Here is a 19,778-nt window from a genome sequence, read left to right as displayed (position 1 = left end):
GTTTGGAATATGTGATGTCACTGTGATGGTTGATGATGTCATGTGTGGTCAGTGAGGTCAGACAGTAGTTCACTGGAAAAAGTGACATTTTAATGTTGAGTGTTTTACAGAGGAGGTTTACTGCAGGTCGTACATACATGTTTTATATATTTAAATACAGTTAGGCCAAAGTACAGGAAGTGTTTTCACACATGACCTATAAACAGTACACATGCTATGATAGTGGTTGTCATGCCAACGTTTACTTATGGAGCTGTAAACACAAAGTCCAGCTGACATTATTAGTTTATTATTGATTATTACTCTTTCACTGTCACAGCGTTTCAATTGTTTTAATATCAGTAACTCTACCGTCTCCACCAGACTCATTAAATTTATCCAAAATATGTACTGCTCCTCCTGTTAGACCAGTTCAACCAGCGTCTGTAATTTACGACTAGTTTAACTAGTGTCGGTTAGCTACGAGTATCTGGATGTCACGACACCTTCGACCAGCTTCTGTAGGTTACGACACATTTAACCAAATTCTGTAAGTTATGACACGACTAACCAGTGTTGGTAAGTTACGACACGTTCAACCAACTCCTGTAACTTACAATACTTTCAATCAGTGTCTGGATGTTAGGACACGTTCAACCAACTTCTGTAAGTCAAGACATGTTTCAGCAGCGTCTGTACGTTGCAGCACTTTCAGTCAGCAATCTTTTTTTATTATTATTATTTTTGAGGGCTGGAAAGAGACTCCAGTAACTTTCATCACGATCCATGGAGCAGTTGTTGACAGCACAGATTAGACACGTCTGAAAACATTAATGTAATTTTGTGTTGTGTAAGTATTGACTCGTCTCAGATGTATCCAGTGACCACTCGGGGGGGACTCGAGGCCTCAGGTTGGACAGCACTAGAAGAGAGAGTTACTGACATTAGTATATTTTATACTGATTAATTTAACAGGTGTAGCAGGAGTCACTGATGTGGGCGGGGCTTTATTTCTTTGAGGGGTCGATGACTCGGCCAATGGACAGCACGCTGCCACTCGTCTGATGGTAGACGATGAAGATAAAGGGTCTGTTGATGGTCAGTCGAGGAGGAAGAGTGGAGAACACGCTGCCTGCAGTGACATCATCGCTGGTCTCGTCAACGGATATGACGGATTTATGATAAACCTAAAAACAGAAAAAAGGAAGTGTGTCTTCAACAAGAAGTGCTTCACAATAAAAGACAAAACAGACATAAAATAGAAACGTAAAAAAGAACGATTCAAAAATAATTAATTAAGCAAAGAGATGTCTAGAAGACTTGTTGGTTCCGGTGGTTCAGCTCAGAGGTGTCCACAGATCTTAAGATTAGGCCTCAGAGACCTGCTCCAGTCCATCTCTGATATGGGACCCTGTAGATCTGCACCTTAAGGAACCTTGATAATCGCTGCCATCGCTGAGTCCATCCTCACCTCCTCTATCACAATCTGGTACACTGCTGCCAAGGAAAAGGACAGGCGGACTGCTTAGAATCATCTACTCTGCAGAGAAGGTGACTGGCTGCAATCTGCTGTCCATCCAGGACCCTGAAGACCCTCAAAGACCTGTACATCTGCAGGACCCCAAGGACCCTTTAGGACCCTGAAAACCCTCAAGAACTTGTACATCTCCAGGACCTGAGGACCCTCTAGGACCTCTACATCTCCAGGACCTGAGGATGCTTCAGGACCTGTATGACTCCTGAACCTGTACGTCTGCAGTACCTAAGGATCCTCCAAAACTTGTATGTCTTCAGGACCTGAGGACCCTCTCGGACCTGCACATCTTCAGGACTTGAGGATGCTTCAGGACCTGCATTACTCCAGGACCTGCACATCTTCAGGACTCGAGGATGCTTCAGGACCTGCATTACTCCAGGACCTGTACATCTCCAGGACCCTGATGACAAAAACCTCACGACACAAAAAACAGTTCCTTCACATTTGACGCTGGCCTCATGAATTCAGTCCAGGACCCCACTGACACGCCCTCTTACCGAAAGCAAAATGAAGAAGCATACAATCTGGAACACGGTGTTGGTTTCTTGAGGTTCCTTCTGGTTTTTAAGGTTTCTGAATCAGAAGTTGGTTTTGTTGCCAAGTAGGTTTTCACGTACAAGGAATTTGGTTTGGTGTTTTGGTGCATAGACTAGAGACATAAATATAAAAAGAAAACAATCTATATTAGAAAAAAAACGATCTACAACACTGATTGTACAAAAGTTGGGACGCTGTGTAAAATGCTGATGTCAGCACCATCCTGAAACACCTGACTGAACCCTGCACATGAAGGATCTTACAGAACCAAGGCCTCCCTGCACCTGAAGGATCTTACTCATCTGTAACTCATGTTTAGTTTCTCACCTGTGTCAGTTTGAGTGTTTTATCTCCCCCTATGTTGCTGAAGTCAGCGCCATCCTGAAACACCTGACTGATGTTAAGAGTCTGCAGGGCGTCACGCAGAGAATAGGAACGCTCCAACAGGAAGCGAGGAAGCTGCACCTCCAACTTCCTGTTTACAAAATAAAACACCAGAAAACTCAGCACACATGGAGGCTCTGATACATGTTTAATTTCTGAGGGTCAGAAAACGTTTCTGTTCAAAAGGTGTCTCACGTCTTCTTGAGCTTGCTGATCCAGGCCCTGATCTTCTCTCCGGTAACCTCTTCTTCCACCCCCGTGATGTCTACGTCTTCGTCTGGCAGCACAACCAACATGGCTGCCCCGCCTGTCATCGTCAGCTGCAACACACCAGCCTTCACCAAGCTGTCGTACGCCAGGAAGTACTTACCAGACCTGAACATCATGGGAACCATGACAACGTGATACTTGTCCACGTAGAAACGCTCATCCTGAGTGGAGGACACGTTGAAGGATGGACTGAACCCGGCTGGAACAGAGACAAAACTTAGTTTATACACACAGATAAGTGTAAGTGTCGACAATAATGGTAAGTTTAACTGATTCTTAAATTCAATAAAGTTTTTTTTTTACAAGTCTCTATTGTGTGAACTGTGGATGACACTGTTCTCAGAAAAGGCTCAGAAAACCCCGCCCTCGAACTGATAGACCCGCCCCGAAAAAGATAACCCCACTCTTAGAAAGGCAGATACACTCTCTGACATCCTCAGACCATCCTAGACCCATCCTCTGAAATCAAACCCCGCTCTTAGGATAGATCCGCCCTCCACCCGATGGCCCCGCCCCAAGACAGATACCCCCACCCTTAAAATGATGCGTCACACATAAAAAGTGTGAATTTCCCCTCCTCTTGTCATGTGCGTTGCCTGGAGTAATTTTATGTCTACTGGCATCTTTGTATGGACTCTGTATGTATTCTGTGTGAACCGTCCTCAGACAGTTATATCCGCCTTCAGACAGTTAGCCCCGCTCTCCCCCCCGACATGTGATTGGTGATCTATACCCTGGTGGAAGGCAGCGGTGGCGAGCAGCAGCTGGGTCTGGGGGTCCAGGGTGGTCACCAGTTCCTGCACCTTATCTCCGGTCTCCTCCTCAGCCCAGCGGTTGATGGTGTCGGTAGCCTCGAGCGGAACTGTGTAGGCAATACCCTGAGCGTTCCCCCCAAACTTCGTCTGAACCAGGTCCAGGTACGAGTGCGACACCTCAAAGGCTTGGGCAGGTAAGACGGCCATGCCCTGCTTTAGGTGCATGATGAGGCTCCCCTGTTGGACGGCGGTCCTCAGACCCAGAAACAGATCTGAGAAAAGCAGAGACAGACTGTCATCTCACAGTTTAGAGCTAAAGTTCTGACAGGCTCCTGATCCCTGACCTACCTGGGAGGGTCTCAGGGTCCAGTCCAGTCAGGCTGAGTCCCTGCAGCAGCTGGTCCCGGGTCGACCCATCGGTGCCACTCAGCAACGCCAAAAGTCCGGCGGACAGTGTGAACGTAGACAGGAAGACATTGTCGTCGGTCCGGCTGGAGACGACTCGGTACAGCCGGGCAGCGAAGTCCGCATTTCTATTGGTCAGATCCACCGAGGGGTCAATGGTCTCAGAAGAGGCCAAACCCAGGAACAGGAGACCAACCAATGAGAGTGGGAGGGAGGGAGTCATGGTCACAGCGCCCTCTGGTGGAAGAGAGGGGAACAGAGACTGAGCCGACTGTAAAATTTTCTTCCTGTAAAAGTCAGCTTTTTACATTCATATAAAACAAATGTAAAATAAAACTGCTCCTTAATACAGGACCAAGATGGAGAGAGACTCCATAACGTCTCTAATGTCTGTTGATGACTCTTTCATATGTCACTTATCCTCTCTAATGGAGGCCTAATAACATCCATCTCATCCACAGAGCTCTGATCCGTCTGTGAGTGTTTCTCCATTAAAGTGTGAGACAGTTTTTGGCATGAAGCTGAAGCTGTGAACGTTTGTTCGTTTTCACGACAGTTCTGATTCTCAGGATATAAATCCAACAAAAAAGCTCACAGGGTTCAGTGAAATTATTTTTAAGTAATCTTCTCTATTAGAACTTTTTCCAAAACATTTGAATCTTTGTACGTTTCCAAATACAGTGACACAATGTTCCTCTGTTGTCTGTACATTGTGTGCAGACTGTTTGTCAGCTATGTTTTTGTTGCATCGATTTAATTTAACTGGAGTCACATTAGTCCACATTAACCATTTATACTGTTAATTTGAGCCTTGTATTTATAGCCTCAGTATCAGCGTCAGAACCAGCTGTGCTCAAATCTTCATCCTAAATTTCGGTTTTCCTTCCAGGCCTTCACCTTATACTGAGAATCTTTGGTTGAGTAAGATGTGAGCTAGTTGTAAAGCTCTGATGTGATTTTTATCATCATCTTTTCCAAAGGTGAGTAAAGCACTATTTGGACAGGATTAGTTTTACATGGGCACGTGGGGTAATGTCACTTTACCACAGGACGTCGATAATATTAATGGCCAATTCACACAGGATAAGAAATATCAGTAAAACTACCACCAGTGGGAGGGGTAAATCCATTCACGCACAGCCGTGCCCTGCCGTGCGTACCACACTCGAACACACTTGAATCGTGTTCGTCGTAGGCCCACAGTACCTGAGGTTTCACACGGACTTGTCCGACTGTGAAGTGCAAAGCTGAGTGCTTCTTCAAGAGCCTCCATGCTTGAAAATCCGCGAAAAACCACTTGTAAACAGGATATGATGAAATATCTACACACATTAGGGCTGTCAAAAGCACCATGAAATTGAGTTCGAATAATATTTGAATTTATTATTATTATTTTTAAATTTTTTTTTACAAAAAAACACAAAAAATAAGATGCTTATTGCTGACACAATATGAACGTGACACTCGGATGAAAACACCCGTTCTGACCTCACTGAAGTTCCAGGTATGATCAACTTCTGCCTCGCTATCTGAGCAATGTTTGGATACTTCAGTGCGTAGTTTTCCACCACAAGAGTGGATCCTGGCCGGCTCGTAGTGGTGTCTCATTCTGGTAACGTTTCATCTCTTCTTCAGAAAGTGTAGGCAGGGAGGCAGCAGGTGCAACACTCTCCCTGTATGTCTCCCCGAACAGGTCACACATCGTGGACAGCGCAGTGGGTGGTGTTGGTGCAGCAGGCTCCTCCGTCGGCGCCTCTCCCTCCGTCGCTGCGCCCGGCTTGTGCGCGAGCCATCTCCGCCCGAACGGGATTCGCCGTGATACACAATATTATTGATAGTATTAATTAATTATTAATGATATTCGAATTATTAAATTTAGGTTCGAACTTATAAAAAATATATATATTTGAATATATTTCGAACTTCGATTTTTTTTTTTTTGACAGCCCTAACACACATATTTACTGCTGGTCTATTCGCACGGCATCAGTATTACCTGAGGTAACTGTCCAGGACCCTTTTACAGAAGGTAAAAGTCACGGTAATCTTTACTGACATCGTGCGGTAATGATTACTGACATGGCACATTCGGACGGGACTAAAATCTCTGGTAATTATTACTTTACCCCACGTATCTATGTAAAACTAATCCCGTCCGAATAGGGCTAAAGACAGAAGTTTTTATCTTTACAAAACAGTCTGAGGTCTCACATGGCTTCAGTTTAAAGAGTCTTTTAATCCCCGTTTCCACCGAGCAGTCCAGCTCAGTTCATAGTTTCTGTCTCCACAGTGAAAGTTGTGGATGGTCCCAACAGAAGCGTTCCTTAGCGTCCCCATGTTTGGTCCCCCCTCTGTTGGGGTACCTAGCACACAGATCTGGTACTAAAAGGTGGAGCTAGAAACCCTGCAGTCTGATTGGTCAGTAGAGGACGCTCACTCTGGTTTTATGTAACCTCTGTTCATACATCAGTAAACTACAACTATAAAATGAAAGAGAAAAAAATCACTTCATTCACTGGGCCGACTGCCGGCAACTTTTAAGGTGGAACGTTAACTTGTAATGTTACTCAATGCATGAGTTGATGACGTGAATCCATCAGCACACCTTAAATTTCACTGTGACAACTTTGACCATCACTTTAGTTTTTATATGACACACACTTTTAGTAATGACTTTAAAAATATAGATGAATTTGGAGCGGATTATGTGAAGGTCATATATTCTAATCCTCACTTCCTGTGGGCTACAGCAACACTAAACCCCTGAGCTTGCCTGAGAAGGACTAAATGCACAAAGCTGCTATTTTTAAATATCCCATGGAGAGAGACTCTCACTGCAGCCTGTTGTATTTTGTTGTGAAAATGTGGGCGTGCAGCCTCGTTCTGTGGACGATAAACCAGGTGCAGACTTCCATCTGTGTCACCGCTGATGAGGAAATACAGCGAGTGCTGGACGGAGCAGTGAGTGACAACAACCCCGCCCACATTTAAGAGGACTGTCTGAACACACCGAGGGTCTAGGTACCATGTCTGAAGGCTTACTGCTGGTTCCACAGGGACTGGACTGAAAGGGTTGAGATGAGGCTTTACAGAACGAGTCTGTCCTCCTGCGAGTCCTGGACCTGGAGTCAGACCCTGAACTCTACATGGTTTTAAACTGAGAATAAAGGAAGTGGTCACAGTTCGCTGCAGCTGCTTTAACTGACACAGACCTGTTGTTGTTTGTGTTTGATGCTGCTGTCTGACGGTCTGGACTCAGTGTCACATACAACAGAGGTTTTAATCTCACTGTGACTTATAAAGGTAAATATACACTCATATATAATGTGTATATATGTATATACATGCTGACTATGGTAAACATATCAGTGGGCCTAATATATAATAGTTATGAATTAAACTGTAAACGCAGTCTGAAACATTTTCTTCAGCTGTTCGTCTTAAACTGATCAATAATATTAATTTTAGATTAGCACAGAGCAGTATAGAGACTTCCGGTCTGCAGGGCCACGCCCTCGGACAGTTATTTATTTATAAGGCTATTTGTTTATTTATTTATTTAGTTGTCGTTTACCGTTTTTGAAGCAGGCTTTTACATTGAAAGGATTGTTTATTCCTGTTTGGAAGCTGTTGGATCAATAACTGATATTATCATTATGTCATCTTCTGATCAGCTCTTCTGTCACAATAACATCCTCCATCAGTCTGATCGCTCTGTACCGATCAGGTTACCCACTGATGACGTAGTGATGACAAACAGCTGATCTGCAGCATCTCAGTCTGTAAACAAACAAACAAACAAACAAACAAACAAACAGTCTGACCTTATTTTGATCTTCGATCTGTGATTTCTGATCAGACGAATTTCTGCTCTGATGCTTCACGAGCTGCGCATCACCATCAAGCTCGCGCACCGATCACCGTCAGCATCACTTCCGGTCACATCCTTTCACAATAAGAGTCCCGTCTTCAGAAGAGCTGAGAGGTGAAAAATTTGGATTCTACAAACAGTCCAACATGTCAACATCAACATTTGATCTGAAACCAATCTGTTTATTGACTTTTAATTGATTCTATAAAAACATTGTTTTCAGTTTCAACACCTGTTCACCTGGAGCTTTCATCCACAACTCATGGTCTTCATCAGCGTCGCCATGGAGACGTCTCGATTTGGACATCTGAGTGTCTGTACGACAGTTTTCACTGTTCACTGAAGATTAGGAGGAAATTAATTAATCATCAGACGCTTCAAACACATCTGACAGCTGATCAAACTCATCAGAAGACGCAGCAGAGATAAGCACACAGTGGAACATTTAAACACTGTGACAAGTAAATGTTTCATGTGAAACATCTTCAGTGATTCAAATTTTAAACCAAATAAAACCTTTTTCTTATTTCACCCTGCTGTCTCCAACGCGGTGCTTTTATTTTGAAAGCAGCTTCTCAGACCCCCAGTAATGTTTTCTTCTGTGGTCAAACTGACTGCGCAGGCGCAATAAGGCCGCCTGACGTCATGGTATCATTACCTGTAATTGTCAGCAGGAGGCGCTGCTGCTGCACGACACAGAGAGAGAGAGAGCGAGAGAGAGAGAGAATAACTGAGCACAGAATATAAAACATTTGAACTTTAATCATTAAAGTTTATTTACAACAGAAAAACATATTAAACATCAATATTTATTTAACAAAATGATCCAGTGATGAAGACAGTGAGACAGGCTGAAAGCTCCAGAATATAAAAGGTGGTTTAATCATCAGAGTAGTTCAGAGAAACAAATAGTGTTCTGACATGTAGTGTTTGTACCTCTGTAATATTACATGGTAATCACTCTGTGATCAGCTGACATGAAACTGAAGGAGATCAGAGTAAATAAAGCTGATCAGAGTAAATAAAGCTGATCAGAGTAAATAAAGCTGCTGTCCACAGACTCATGAACATGTTCTCTCATCAGTTCATTTAAAATCTGACCTGAGTTCAGTTTCACCTCCGACCGTCACACTGCACATAACGACCCAAACAGTGACATCATCTCATTTATAACCTTTAATGTCATCAGCTCTCACACACCTCACTTTATACACTCACACGTTTATATATGTTTACACATGTTTACATGTATTTACAAAGGTTTAATCTGGACTGTCGGATCATGTCTGAACTCCTCGGACCCCCTCTCTCCACACAGCGGCGTCTCGCCCGTCTCGGGCCAGGTGAGGAGCAAACACCACCTCCAGCCTGCGGAGGGCGCTGCTCTGGTTGCCACGGGCGACTGTCCCCTGAAGACGCCGCATCATCAGCCGAACCATCACCTGATTGGCCCAGACCAACCCCAGAGCTGGGGACACACTGGAGGACAGAGGGCTGAGAGAGGAAATATGATCAGTCTGAGAATGTTCCTGAAATATGTTCATGTGTTCATGTGTTCATGTGTTCTCCTTCTCTACTGAATCTCTAAATCAATTTTCACTTTAATCAAACTTTTAAATCATTTTTCTGAAAGAAAACATGAAATTATTTTTTACCCCAAACTGTCGTCTGAGCTGCTGAAAACATCCGTCACCTGAAACACAGACAGGTGTGTGTGTTACCTGTTAGTACAGAGGACAGGTGTGTGTGTTACCTGTTAGTACAGAGGACAGGTGTGTGTGTTACCTGTTAGTACAGAGGACAGGTGTGTGTGTTACCTGTTAGTACAGAGGACAGGTGTGTGTGTTGCCTGTTAGTACAGAGGACAGGTGTGTGTGTTACCTGTTAGTACAGAGGACAGGTGTGTGTGTTACCTGTTAGTACAGAGGACAGGTGTGTGTGTTACCTGTTAGTACAGAGGACAGGTGTGTGTGTTGCCTGTTAGTACAGAGGACAGGTGTGTGTTGCCTGTTAGTACAGAGGACAGGTGTGTGTGTTACCTGTTAGTACAGAGGACAGGTGTGTGTGTGTTGCCTGTTAGTACAGAGGACAGGTGTGTGTGTTGCCTGTTAGTACAGAGGACAGGTGTGTGTGTTGCCTGTTAGTACAGAGGACAGGTGTGTGTGTTACCTGTTAGTACAGAGGACAGGTGTGTGTGTTACCTGTTAGTACAGAGGACAGGTGTGTGTGTTACCTGTTAGTACAGAGGACAGGTGTGTGTATTACCTGTTAGTACAGAGGACAGGTGTGTGTGTTGCCTGTTAGTACAGAGGACAGGTGTGTGTTGCCTGTTAGTACAGAGGACAGGTGTGTGTGTTACCCGTTAGTACAGAGGACAGGTGTGTGTGTTACCTGTTAGTACAGAGGACAGGTGTGTGTGTTGCCTGTTAGTACAGAGGACAGGTGTGTGTGTGTTGCCTGTTAGTACAGAGGACAGGTGTGTGTGTGTGTTACCTGTTAGTACAGAGGACAGGTGTGTGTTACCTGTTAGTACAGAGGACAGGTGTGTGTGTGTGTTACCTGTTAGTACAGAGGACAGGTGTGTGTGTGTTGCCTGTTAGTACAGAGGACAGGTGTGTGTGTTACCTGTTAGTACAGAGGACAGGTGTGTGTGTGTTACCTGTTAGAACAGAGGACAGGTGTGTGTGTGTTACCTGTTAGTACAGAGGACAGGTGTGTGTTACCTGTTAGTACAGAGGACAGGTGTGTGTGTTGCCTGTTAGTACAGAGGACAGGTGTGTGTGTGTGTGTTGCCTGTTAGTACAGAGGACAGGTGTGTGTGTGTTACCTGTTAGTACAGAGGACAGGTGTGTGTGTTATCTGTTAGAACAGAGGACAGGTGTGTGTGTGTTACCTGTTAGAACAGAGGACAGGTGTGTGTGTGTTACCTGTTAGTACAGAGGACAGGTGTGTGTGTGTGTGTGTGTTGCCTGTTAGTACAGAGGACAGGTGTGTGTGTGTGTGTGTGTTGCCTGTTAGTACAGAGGACAGGTGTGTGTGTTATCTGTTAGAACAGAGGACAGGTGTGTGTGTGTTACCTGTTAGTACAGAGGACAGGTGTGTGTGTGTGTGTGTGTTGCCTGTTAGTACAGAGGACAGGTGTGTGTGTTATCTGTTAGAACAGAGGACAGGTGTGTGTGTGTGTGTGTTGCCTGTCAGTACAGAGGACAGGTGTGTGTGTGTTGCCTGTTAGTACAGAGGACAGGTGTGTGTGTTATCTGTTAGAACAGAGGACAGGTGTGTGTGTGTGTGTGTGTTGCCTGTTAGTACAGAGGACAGGTGTGTGTGTTATCTGTTAGAACAGAGGACAGGTGTGTGTGTGTTACCTGTTAGAACAGAGGACAGGTGTGTGTGTGTTGCCTGTTAGTACAGAGGACAGGTGTGTGTGTTGCCTGTTAGTACAGAGGACAGGTGTGTGTGTGTGTTACCTGTTAGTACAGAGGACAGGTGTGTGTGTTACCTGTTAGAACAAAGGACAGGTGTGTGTGTGTGTTACCTGTTAGTACAGAGGACAGGTGTGTGTGTGTTGCCTGTTAGAACAGAGGACAGGTGTGTGTGTGTTGCCTGTTAGTACAGAGGACAGGTGTGTGTGTGTTGCCTGTTAGAACAGAGGACAGGTGTGTGTGTGTTGCCTGTTAGTACAGAGGACAGGTGTGTGTGTGTTACCTGTTAGTACAGAGGACAGGTGTGTGTGTGTTGCCTGTTAGAACAGAGGACAGGTGTGTGTGTGTTGCCTGTTAGTACAGAATACAGGTGTGTGTGTGTTGCCTGTTAGTACAGAGGACAGGTGTGTGTGTGTTGCCTGTTAGAACAGAGGACAGGTGTGTGTGTTACCTGTTAGTACAGAGGACAGGTGTGTGTTGCCTGTTAGTACAGAGGACAGGTGTGTGTTGCCTGTTAGTACAGAGGACAGGTGTGTGTGTTACCTGTTAGTACAGAGGACAGGTGTGTGTGTTACCTGTTAGTACAGAGGACAGGTGTGTGTTGCCTGTTAGTACAGAGGACAGGTGTGTGTGTGTTGCCTGTTAGTACAGAGGACAGGTGTGTGTGTTGCCTGTTAGTACAGAGGACAGGTGTGTGTGTGTTACCTGTTAGTACAGAGGACAGGTGTGTGTGTGTTGCCTGTTAGTACAGAGGACAGGTGTGTGTTGCCTGTTAGTACAGAGGACAGGTGTGTGTTACCTGTTAGTACAGAGGACAGGTGTGTGTGTTGCCTGTTAGTACAGAGGACAGGTGTGTGTTACCTGTTAGTACAGAGGACAGGTGTGTGTTACCTGTTAGTACAGAGGACAGGTGTGTGTTGCCTGTTAGTACAGAGGACAGGTGTGTGTTGCCTGTTAGTACAGAGGACAGGTGTGTGTGTTGCCTGTTAGTACAGAGGACAGGTGTGTGTGTGTTACCTGTTAGTACAGAGGACAGGTGTGTGTTGCCTGTTAGTACAGAGGACAGGTGTGTGTTGCCTGTTAGTACAGAGGACAGGTGTGTGTTGCCTGTTAGTACAGAGGACAGGTGTGTGTGTTGCCTGTTAGTACAGAGGACAGGTGTGTGTGTTGCCTGTTAGTACAGAGGACAAGTGTGTGTGTGTTACCTGTTAGTACAGAGGACAGGTGTGTGTGTTACCTGTTAGTACAGAGGACAGGTGTGTGTGTTGCCTGTTAGTACAGAGGACAGGTGTGTGTGTTACCTGTTAGTACAGAGGACAGGTGTGTGTGTTGCCTGTTAGTACAGAGGACAGGTGTGTGTGTGTTGCCTGTTAGAACAGAGGACAGGTGTATGTGTGTTGCCTGTTAGAACAGAGGACAGGTGTGTGTGTGTTACCTGTTAGAACAGAGGACAGGTGTGTGTGTGTTACCTGTTAGAACAGAGGACAGGTGTGTGTTGCCTGTTAGTACAGAGGACAGGTGTGTGTTGCCTGTTAGTACAGAGGACAGGTGTGTGTGTGTTGCCTGTTAGTACAGAGGACAGGTGTGTGTTGCCTGTTAGTACAGAGGACAGGTGTGTGTGTGTGTTACCTGTTAGTACAGAGGACAGGTGTGTGTGTGTTACCTGTTAGTACAGAGGACAGGTGTGTGTGTGTTACCTGTTAGTACAGAGGACAGGTGTGTGTGTGTTACCTGTTAGTACAGAGGACAGGTGTGTGTGTGTGTTACCTGTTAGTACAGAGGACAGGTGTGTGTGTGTGTTACCTGTTAGTACAGAGGACAAGTGTGTGTGTTGCCTGTTAGTACAGAGGACAGGTGTGTGTGTGTTACCTGTTAGTACAGAGGACAGGTGTGTGTTGCCTGTTAGTACAGAGGACAGGTGTGTGTGTTACCTGTTAGTACAGAGGACAGGTGTGTGTTACCTGTTAGTACAGAGGACAGGTGTGTGTGTGTTGCCTGTTAGTACAGAGGACAGGTGTGTGTGTGTGTTACCTGTTAGTACAGAGGACAGGTGTGTGTTACCTGTTAGTACAGAGGACAGGTGTGTGTTACCTGTTAGTACAGAGGACAGGTGTGTGTTACCTGTTAGTACAGAGGACAGGTGTGTGTTACCTGTTAGTACAGAGGACAGGTGTGTGTGTGTTGCCTGTTAGTACAGAGGACAGGTGTGTGTGTGTGTTACCTGTTAGTACAGAGGACAGGTGTGTGTGTGTGTTACCTGTTAGTACAGAGGACAAGTGTGTGTGTTGCCTGTTAGTACAGAGGACAGGTGTGTGTGTGTTGCCTGTTAGTACAGAGGACAGGTGTGTGTGTGTTACCTGTTAGTACAGAGGACAGGTGTGTGTTGCCTGTTAGTACAGAGGACAGGTGTGTGTTACCTGTTAGTACAGAGGACAGGTGTGTGTGTGTTGCCTGTTAGTACAGAGGACAGGTGTGTGTGTGTTACCTGTTAGTACAGAGGACAGGTGTGTGTGTGTTACCTGTTAGTACAGAGGACAGGTGTGTGTGTTACCTGTTAGTACAGAGGACAGGTGTGTGTGTTACCTGTTAGTACAGAGGACAGGTGTGTGTGTTGCCTGTTAGTACAGAGGACAGGTGTGTGTGTGTTACCTGTTAGTACAGAGGATAGGTGTGTGTGTGTTACCTGTTAGAACAGAGGACAGGTGTGTGTGTTGCCTGTTAGTACAGAGGACAGGTGTGTGTGTGTTGCCTGTTAGTACAGAGGACAGGTGTGTGTGTGTTGCCTGTTAGTACAGAGGACAGGTGTGTGTGTTACCTGTTAGTACAGAGGACAGGTGTGTGTGTGTTACCTGTTAGTACAGAGGACAGGTGTGTGTGTGTTGCCTGTTAGTACAGAGGACAGGTGTGTGTGTTACCTGTTAGTACAGAGGACAGGTGTGTGTGTGTTACCTGTTAGTACAGAGGACAGGTGTGTGTGTGTTGCCTGTTAGTACAGAGGACAGGTGTGTGTGTTACCTGTTAGTACAGAGGACAGGTGTGTGTGTGTTGCCTGTTAGTACAGAGGACAGGTGTGTGTGTGTTGCCTGTTAGTACAGAGGACAGGTGTGTGTGTGTGTTACCTGTTAGTACAGAGGACAGGTGTGTGTGTGTTACCTGTTAGTACAGAGGACAGGTGTGTGTGTTGCCTGTTAGTACAGAGGACATGTGTGTGTGTGTTGCCTGTTAGTACAGAGGACAGGTGTGTGTGTGTGTTACCTGGTTGATGCAGAGGACAGGTGTGGTGAACTCCTGGCTCAGGTGGTGCAGTGTGGAGGAGAAGGTGATCAGCTGTTTGCTCCTCTCCAGCCAATCAGCAGCCTGGAACTCAGCCCTGAACAGAGCCGCCACAGAGTCCACCACCAGGAGGCGGACCAGACCGCGAGCCAGCAGCAGGGGGACACGGCGGGACAGACACACCTGCAGCGAGTCCTGCAGGTAAAGAACCACCTGTGAGACAGAGACAGAGACGGACACAGAGACGGACACAGAGATGGTCCTGCCTGTCCACGTGGTCGAGATCGTAGCTGCTGTTTATTTACATGTGAAAACCTCGAGCAGCGGCAGCGGAGTCAGAGGGAGGAGACTTTACCAACTCTGTCCTGACGAGTGACTCACAGCCACGTTATTATCGTCCAACATTTTTCACAAAAAGTACAACTGGTAAAAAAGAAGATCATAAATCTGTATAAATGTTGTGGAGCTGATGGAGACGCGACCGGACAGACTCACCAGGTCGGCAGCATGTTCGATGTAGATGTGGTCACTGAACTGGAGGCTGCTGATCAGGGACGGAGGGACGTCGGTGCGCAGACTGGACTGTTCTCTGATCAGCTGCTGCAGACGTCTGTTGGGAAACGAGTCCTCAGTGCAGATGTACACCGCTCCTGCAGACAGACACCCACAGGACTAAGCTTTTTTTTTTCCTGTACAGTGAACTTCTGACGATGATTTGGTCCCCAGATTTTACTGCAGAGTGAGCGCTCTTGACTTTCACACTAATCTTTGGTACAGAGGTGATGGTGTGTTCACTGACCTGAGCTCAGAGGTGATGGTGTGTTCACTGACCTGAGTTCAGCCCTCTGTACTCTGTCGGGTACTGCGCAGACAGACAGAGCTGCAGAGCCAGCTGAGTCTTCCCCGCTCCGCTCTCTCCCGACACCTCGGTGATGCCGCCCGCAGGTAGACCCCCCCTCAGCAGCTCGTCCAGTACGGGACACCCGACACTGAGTCTGAGGTCGGACTTGAACCCGCCACACTCTCCACGCTGGAGGAGGAGGGCTGTAAACACAACAACACATGGTTTATAGCACGCTGTGACATCACTCTGTGATGTCCAATTAGAACTCACCACCGCTGATCTGACCTGGGGTTGGAGGGTGACGTCTGCAGGTGGTGGCGGCGGCGGTGAGCAGCTGCTGGACGTCTGAGCGTGACAGGCCGGTGAGTCTCTGCAGGTCTGGACCAGAAACACACAACACGTCCCTGACGGACTTCAGTTTAGCTGGAGGGAGAAACAACTGGGTAACCATGGTAACAACAACAACAACAACAACAACAACAGCTGACAGGCCTGTTTCACGGACACTTCTGAGGAAGCTTCGACCAAACTCCAGACTAAACCTGATTGTTTTAACTTAAAGCTTCATCTCATCTTTGTTTTTAATGATTTTTATTCAAATGTGCAGAACAAGAGGGGAAACGTTCACGTTCATTAAGTTCAAGGTTAAAGAAATGACCAAATAAACAACAGGATAGTAAACAAATGTAAACATGTTACAAGATTGAAAACTGATAAGAAAGAAAATGATTTCACTGTAAGTGCTGAGTGGACATTAAACAACAATGAAATAATAAGATATGGGTGAATAATATAAATTTATCTCAGTTATCTAATAAAACGCTGCTTTTGACACCACTGATCACTCTATCCTCATCAGCTGACTGAATACGTGTTGGTATCTCAGGGAAAGCCCCACAATGGTTCATGTCATATTTGTCAAATAGAGGTTTTTCTGTCTCCATAGGTAACTATGTGTCCTCGTCCACTCCGCTGTTATATGGGGTGCCCCAGGGCTCAATCCTTGGTCCCATTCTTTTCTCATTGTATATGCTTCCCTTGGGCCAGATAATCAGTCGTTTTGGCTGTATATCCTATCATTGCTATGCGGATGACACTCAGCTATATTTTTCAGTAAAGCCAGATGATCTTAGCGACCTCAACACTCTCCACAACTGTTTAGCTGCGATAAAGGACTGGATGTCTCTCAACTCTCTTTAGCAAAATTCTGACAAAACTGAGACTCATTTTTGGCCCTGAAAATACTGCTCAAGGCATCTTTCAGCATATTGGCCCACTTGCCGCCCATGTCAACATTAACTCTAGGAATCTTGGTGTTATATTATAACATTATATTATATTGCCCTAAATTACCCTAAACTGAAACTTGAACAACATGTCAATAAAATGGTTCAATCCTGCTTTTTTCAACTCAGGAACATTGCAAAAATCAGACCATTATTGTCAGCCTCTGACTTGGAACATATCATTCATACCTTCATTTTTTCCCCTTTTCAATTACTGCAACTCCCTTTTCACCTGCCTTAGCCAAGCTGACCTGTCACGTCTCCAGCTTGTACAAAATGCAGCAGCGAGGCTATTAACTTAGGTCTTCCAACCAAAACCTGTTAGCCATACCACGTGCCAAACTAAAAACCAAAGGTGACTGTGCTTTTGCTGCCCTGACACCCAGACTTTGGAACAACCTCCCCACTTCCATTAGATCAGCTGAGTCTGTTGACTGGTTCAAAAAACACCTAAAAACCTACTTTTTTAGAATGGCTTAAAGAACATTTGATAAATTCAAGTGTGTACTCTGGATGATGACTGCATGCTCGCTGTGCTCGTATGTGTGTGTGTTGTCTGTATGTGTTCTTGAATGTGTCTTTTATGGTCTTGGGGTCCTCTTTGTGTCCCAATGTCAATGTAAAGCACTTTGTAACCTGCATTTAAAAAGGTGCTATAAAAATAAAGTTTTACTTTTTTAAAGTGGGAAAATGTTTTAGAATATTGTACAACTTGTGTTTTTATTCCTCTTACTAATCTTAAAGATTTTAAGTTCTGTTTAAATTCATTTGGGAAAAAACTTCAGGATTCTGTTAAAGGTATGAAAATATTATCAGACATTTAATTACATTACAACAGAGTTCATTATTTCTGTTTTCATACCAGATGTATCAGACATGTTATTAACTGATTTTTTATCAGATTTGTGTAAGATGTCTTTTTCCTTTTTCTGTCTTTCAGAGAATCATTTTCAGTGAGACAGTTTCTTATTTAATGATAATTATATTTCTTGTCCAAGATAAAAATCCCTTGAGTTGATGATCACGTGGATAAATTGATATCTGTTATCGGCCAAATGAGTTGTTATATATCAGCAAACAATCCAATGCATTCATCTCTATTTATAATCTAATAAATTACCTCTGGCATCCATTTACTCAGCTGTATATCAGATATTTTTCTCAAACCAATCTTCATAAAAGAAAGACTTATTTGGACAGAGTATATATGTATTATTCCACAGGGTTGCAGCAGCATACCGCTTTAAAACTACACTGTGTCAGAGATGGGCAAAAATACATCAAAATGTATTTTGATACAATATACCCCTCAAATATATCTATCAAAATAAAATACATGTATTTTGTATTTTCAAATACAGAAAATACCTTTTTTTCTTTTTCTTTTTAGCAGCGACCCGCAGCTCTATAGGTCACTCTGTCGGTCGGTCGGTCCACAAAGCTTTTCGTGAATAACTCAAAAAGTCCTTGACCAAAAATGCTCAAAATGTGCATACTGCAACTAGAGACCATGAGTAACTATACCAGAAAGCACAACCATGATTCTTCCATTAATGACGTGATAGAAGCAAATTTGGTCACAGCTATTGCAAATTTGCTCTTGTTTTCTCAGTTTGGTGTGACAATCTGTTGAACTTGGAAGACGTGAGCAGCAAGGCAGTCTACTGGTAGTGTGGGTCCATCCACGTGAGCAACATGCCTGATAAGTCCAGTCTAGTTGTGCTGTGAACTGTCCACCAACGGTCGAGCTAAACAGCAGCAAGACACTGTAGCTACTGTAGCTAGTTCACTTGTTTGCTGTCTAACTTGGAGCCATGTGTTCAACTCTTTCAAATGACAAAGAGAAAAGAAAGCTAGGGACATGTAGGCTACCCTAAAATATTATTTATTGATTCAGATTTAGATTCAGACAACTTTATTGATCCCACATGAGGCAATTCATTTGTAGCAGACTCATCCCAAGCATCAACCACAACAACATAGTTTCCTATGTTATGCACAGTCCAGTAAAATAGACCACTAGGTCACTGAAGGGCCCAAGTTTGAAAAAACATATAGATAAAAAATATTTTTAAAAAAGATAAATAAAAAATATTGTTATATCCAATATTATAAGAATGTGTAGCCTATTATTTTTGTTTTTTGATTCGTGGGGAAAGTATTCTGAGTATTTTAAACACAAAATTACTCCACTCAAAAGTATTTAGTTACAAATTACAGTCGCTTTTTATCGGCCTTATCAAAAACAAATTACAAAATACTCAAATGTAATTTCATTACATATTTTAAATACAAGTTATAGAAATACTGCCCATCCCTGCCTGTCTTACTCAAACTGACGGTGATGATACTGTATACGGAGAATCTCAACTTTTAGTTTTTTTCAAAAAGTGACACTTTTCACACAAATTTCAATTTTTCAAAAAATAGTTTCAAGTTTCAATTATAGTAATAAAACGATTGTTCAACCAACAATAACTCTGCTGTTTCCATTCCTTCAAGGACACTTTGACCTGTAATCATAATAATTCTGTAATACCGTGAAACCGGTGAAAATCTGGCACTGTCTCAGCCCTGTGTCTGATATAACAGTATTTGTTTATAGAACTCTCATAATAATTAAACAGGAACTTTACTGACATCAAAGTCAGTCATAAGAAGCTTCACCTTATCATCATCAACATCATCATCATTTAGGAGAACTGAGAGTACATTCGTTTATCATCAATTTATAACAAAGCTCCTACATTACTGCACTTTCTATGACGTCAAAGTCTGTGAATATATCAGCTACACTCACGCCGAAAGAACTACAAAAACACAAACTATAAGATAACACGTTTATTCATGTTCTATAATTCCCGTGTATTTGAGGAGAAGCGATGAAGTATTAAAGTGTCATATTTCTGAATGCAGTCTGGTGCAGCGGCTCGTTTACCTCTCCGGACGGCCGCTATGATCCGCGGGTGGAGCTCCAGCTGGTCCCAGTCCATGTCCCCGCTGAGGACATGCTGTCCCCGCCGCTGCTTCAGTCCCACAGACCGGCCTAACGTCTCAAACACGATTTTATTTGACAGTAAATCTGTTTGTTCGTTTGTTTGTTTCTGTCAGTGAAACTTTACACCCAAACCGCGCGCCCGAACACGAGACGTCATCACGCTGCGCCGGTTGGAGCCATTTCTCGGGGTCTGTGGGGGGGTCGGTCTCGGTTTAAA

General features: G+C 44.3%; 2 protein-coding genes across 4 annotated transcripts; both read right to left on the bottom strand.

The window, feature by feature from the left end:
• Window positions 1-68: 68 nt before the first annotated feature.
• On the bottom strand, window positions 69-7,832 carry serpina10a (serpin peptidase inhibitor, clade A (alpha-1 antiproteinase, antitrypsin), member 10a). The gene is made up of 6 exons (XM_033648607.2): window positions 7,692-7,832; window positions 3,811-4,104; window positions 3,441-3,734; window positions 2,633-2,906; window positions 2,381-2,528; window positions 69-1,166 (listed from the first exon to the last, which is right to left on the bottom strand). Exons 2-6 carry the CDS (start codon window positions 4,088-4,090, stop codon window positions 987-989), a joined length of 1,176 nt encoding a protein of 391 aa, XP_033504498.1. The 5' UTR covers window positions 4,091-4,104; window positions 7,692-7,832; the 3' UTR covers window positions 69-986.
• A 660-nt stretch (window positions 7,833-8,492) lies between these two features.
• On the bottom strand, window positions 8,493-19,710 carry xrcc3 (X-ray repair complementing defective repair in Chinese hamster cells 3). 3 transcript variants are annotated; one of them, XM_033648323.2, is made up of 7 exons: window positions 19,502-19,710; window positions 15,563-15,700; window positions 15,265-15,477; window positions 14,929-15,083; window positions 14,416-14,646; window positions 9,394-9,431; window positions 8,493-9,232 (listed from the first exon to the last, which is right to left on the bottom strand). In XM_033648323.2, exons 1-7 carry the CDS (start codon window positions 19,554-19,556, stop codon window positions 9,019-9,021), a joined length of 1,044 nt encoding a protein of 347 aa, XP_033504214.1. In that variant the 5' UTR covers window positions 19,557-19,710; the 3' UTR covers window positions 8,493-9,018. The 3 variants fall into 3 exon arrangements, with proteins under 3 accessions (XP_033504214.1, XP_033504215.1, XP_033504217.1); XM_033648324.2 differs by having other exon boundaries at window positions 14,416-14,628; XM_033648326.2 differs by having other exon boundaries at window positions 15,563-15,655.
• Between the last annotated feature and the right edge of the window lie 68 nt (window positions 19,711-19,778).

Source organism: Epinephelus lanceolatus, chromosome 13 (assembly GCF_041903045.1).
Source record: "Epinephelus lanceolatus isolate andai-2023 chromosome 13, ASM4190304v1, whole genome shotgun sequence".
Classification (NCBI taxonomy): Eukaryota; Metazoa; Chordata; class Actinopteri; order Perciformes; family Serranidae; genus Epinephelus; species Epinephelus lanceolatus.
Note: the sequence above shows the minus strand (reverse complement) of the source record. Positions and strands in the feature narration are given on the sequence as shown.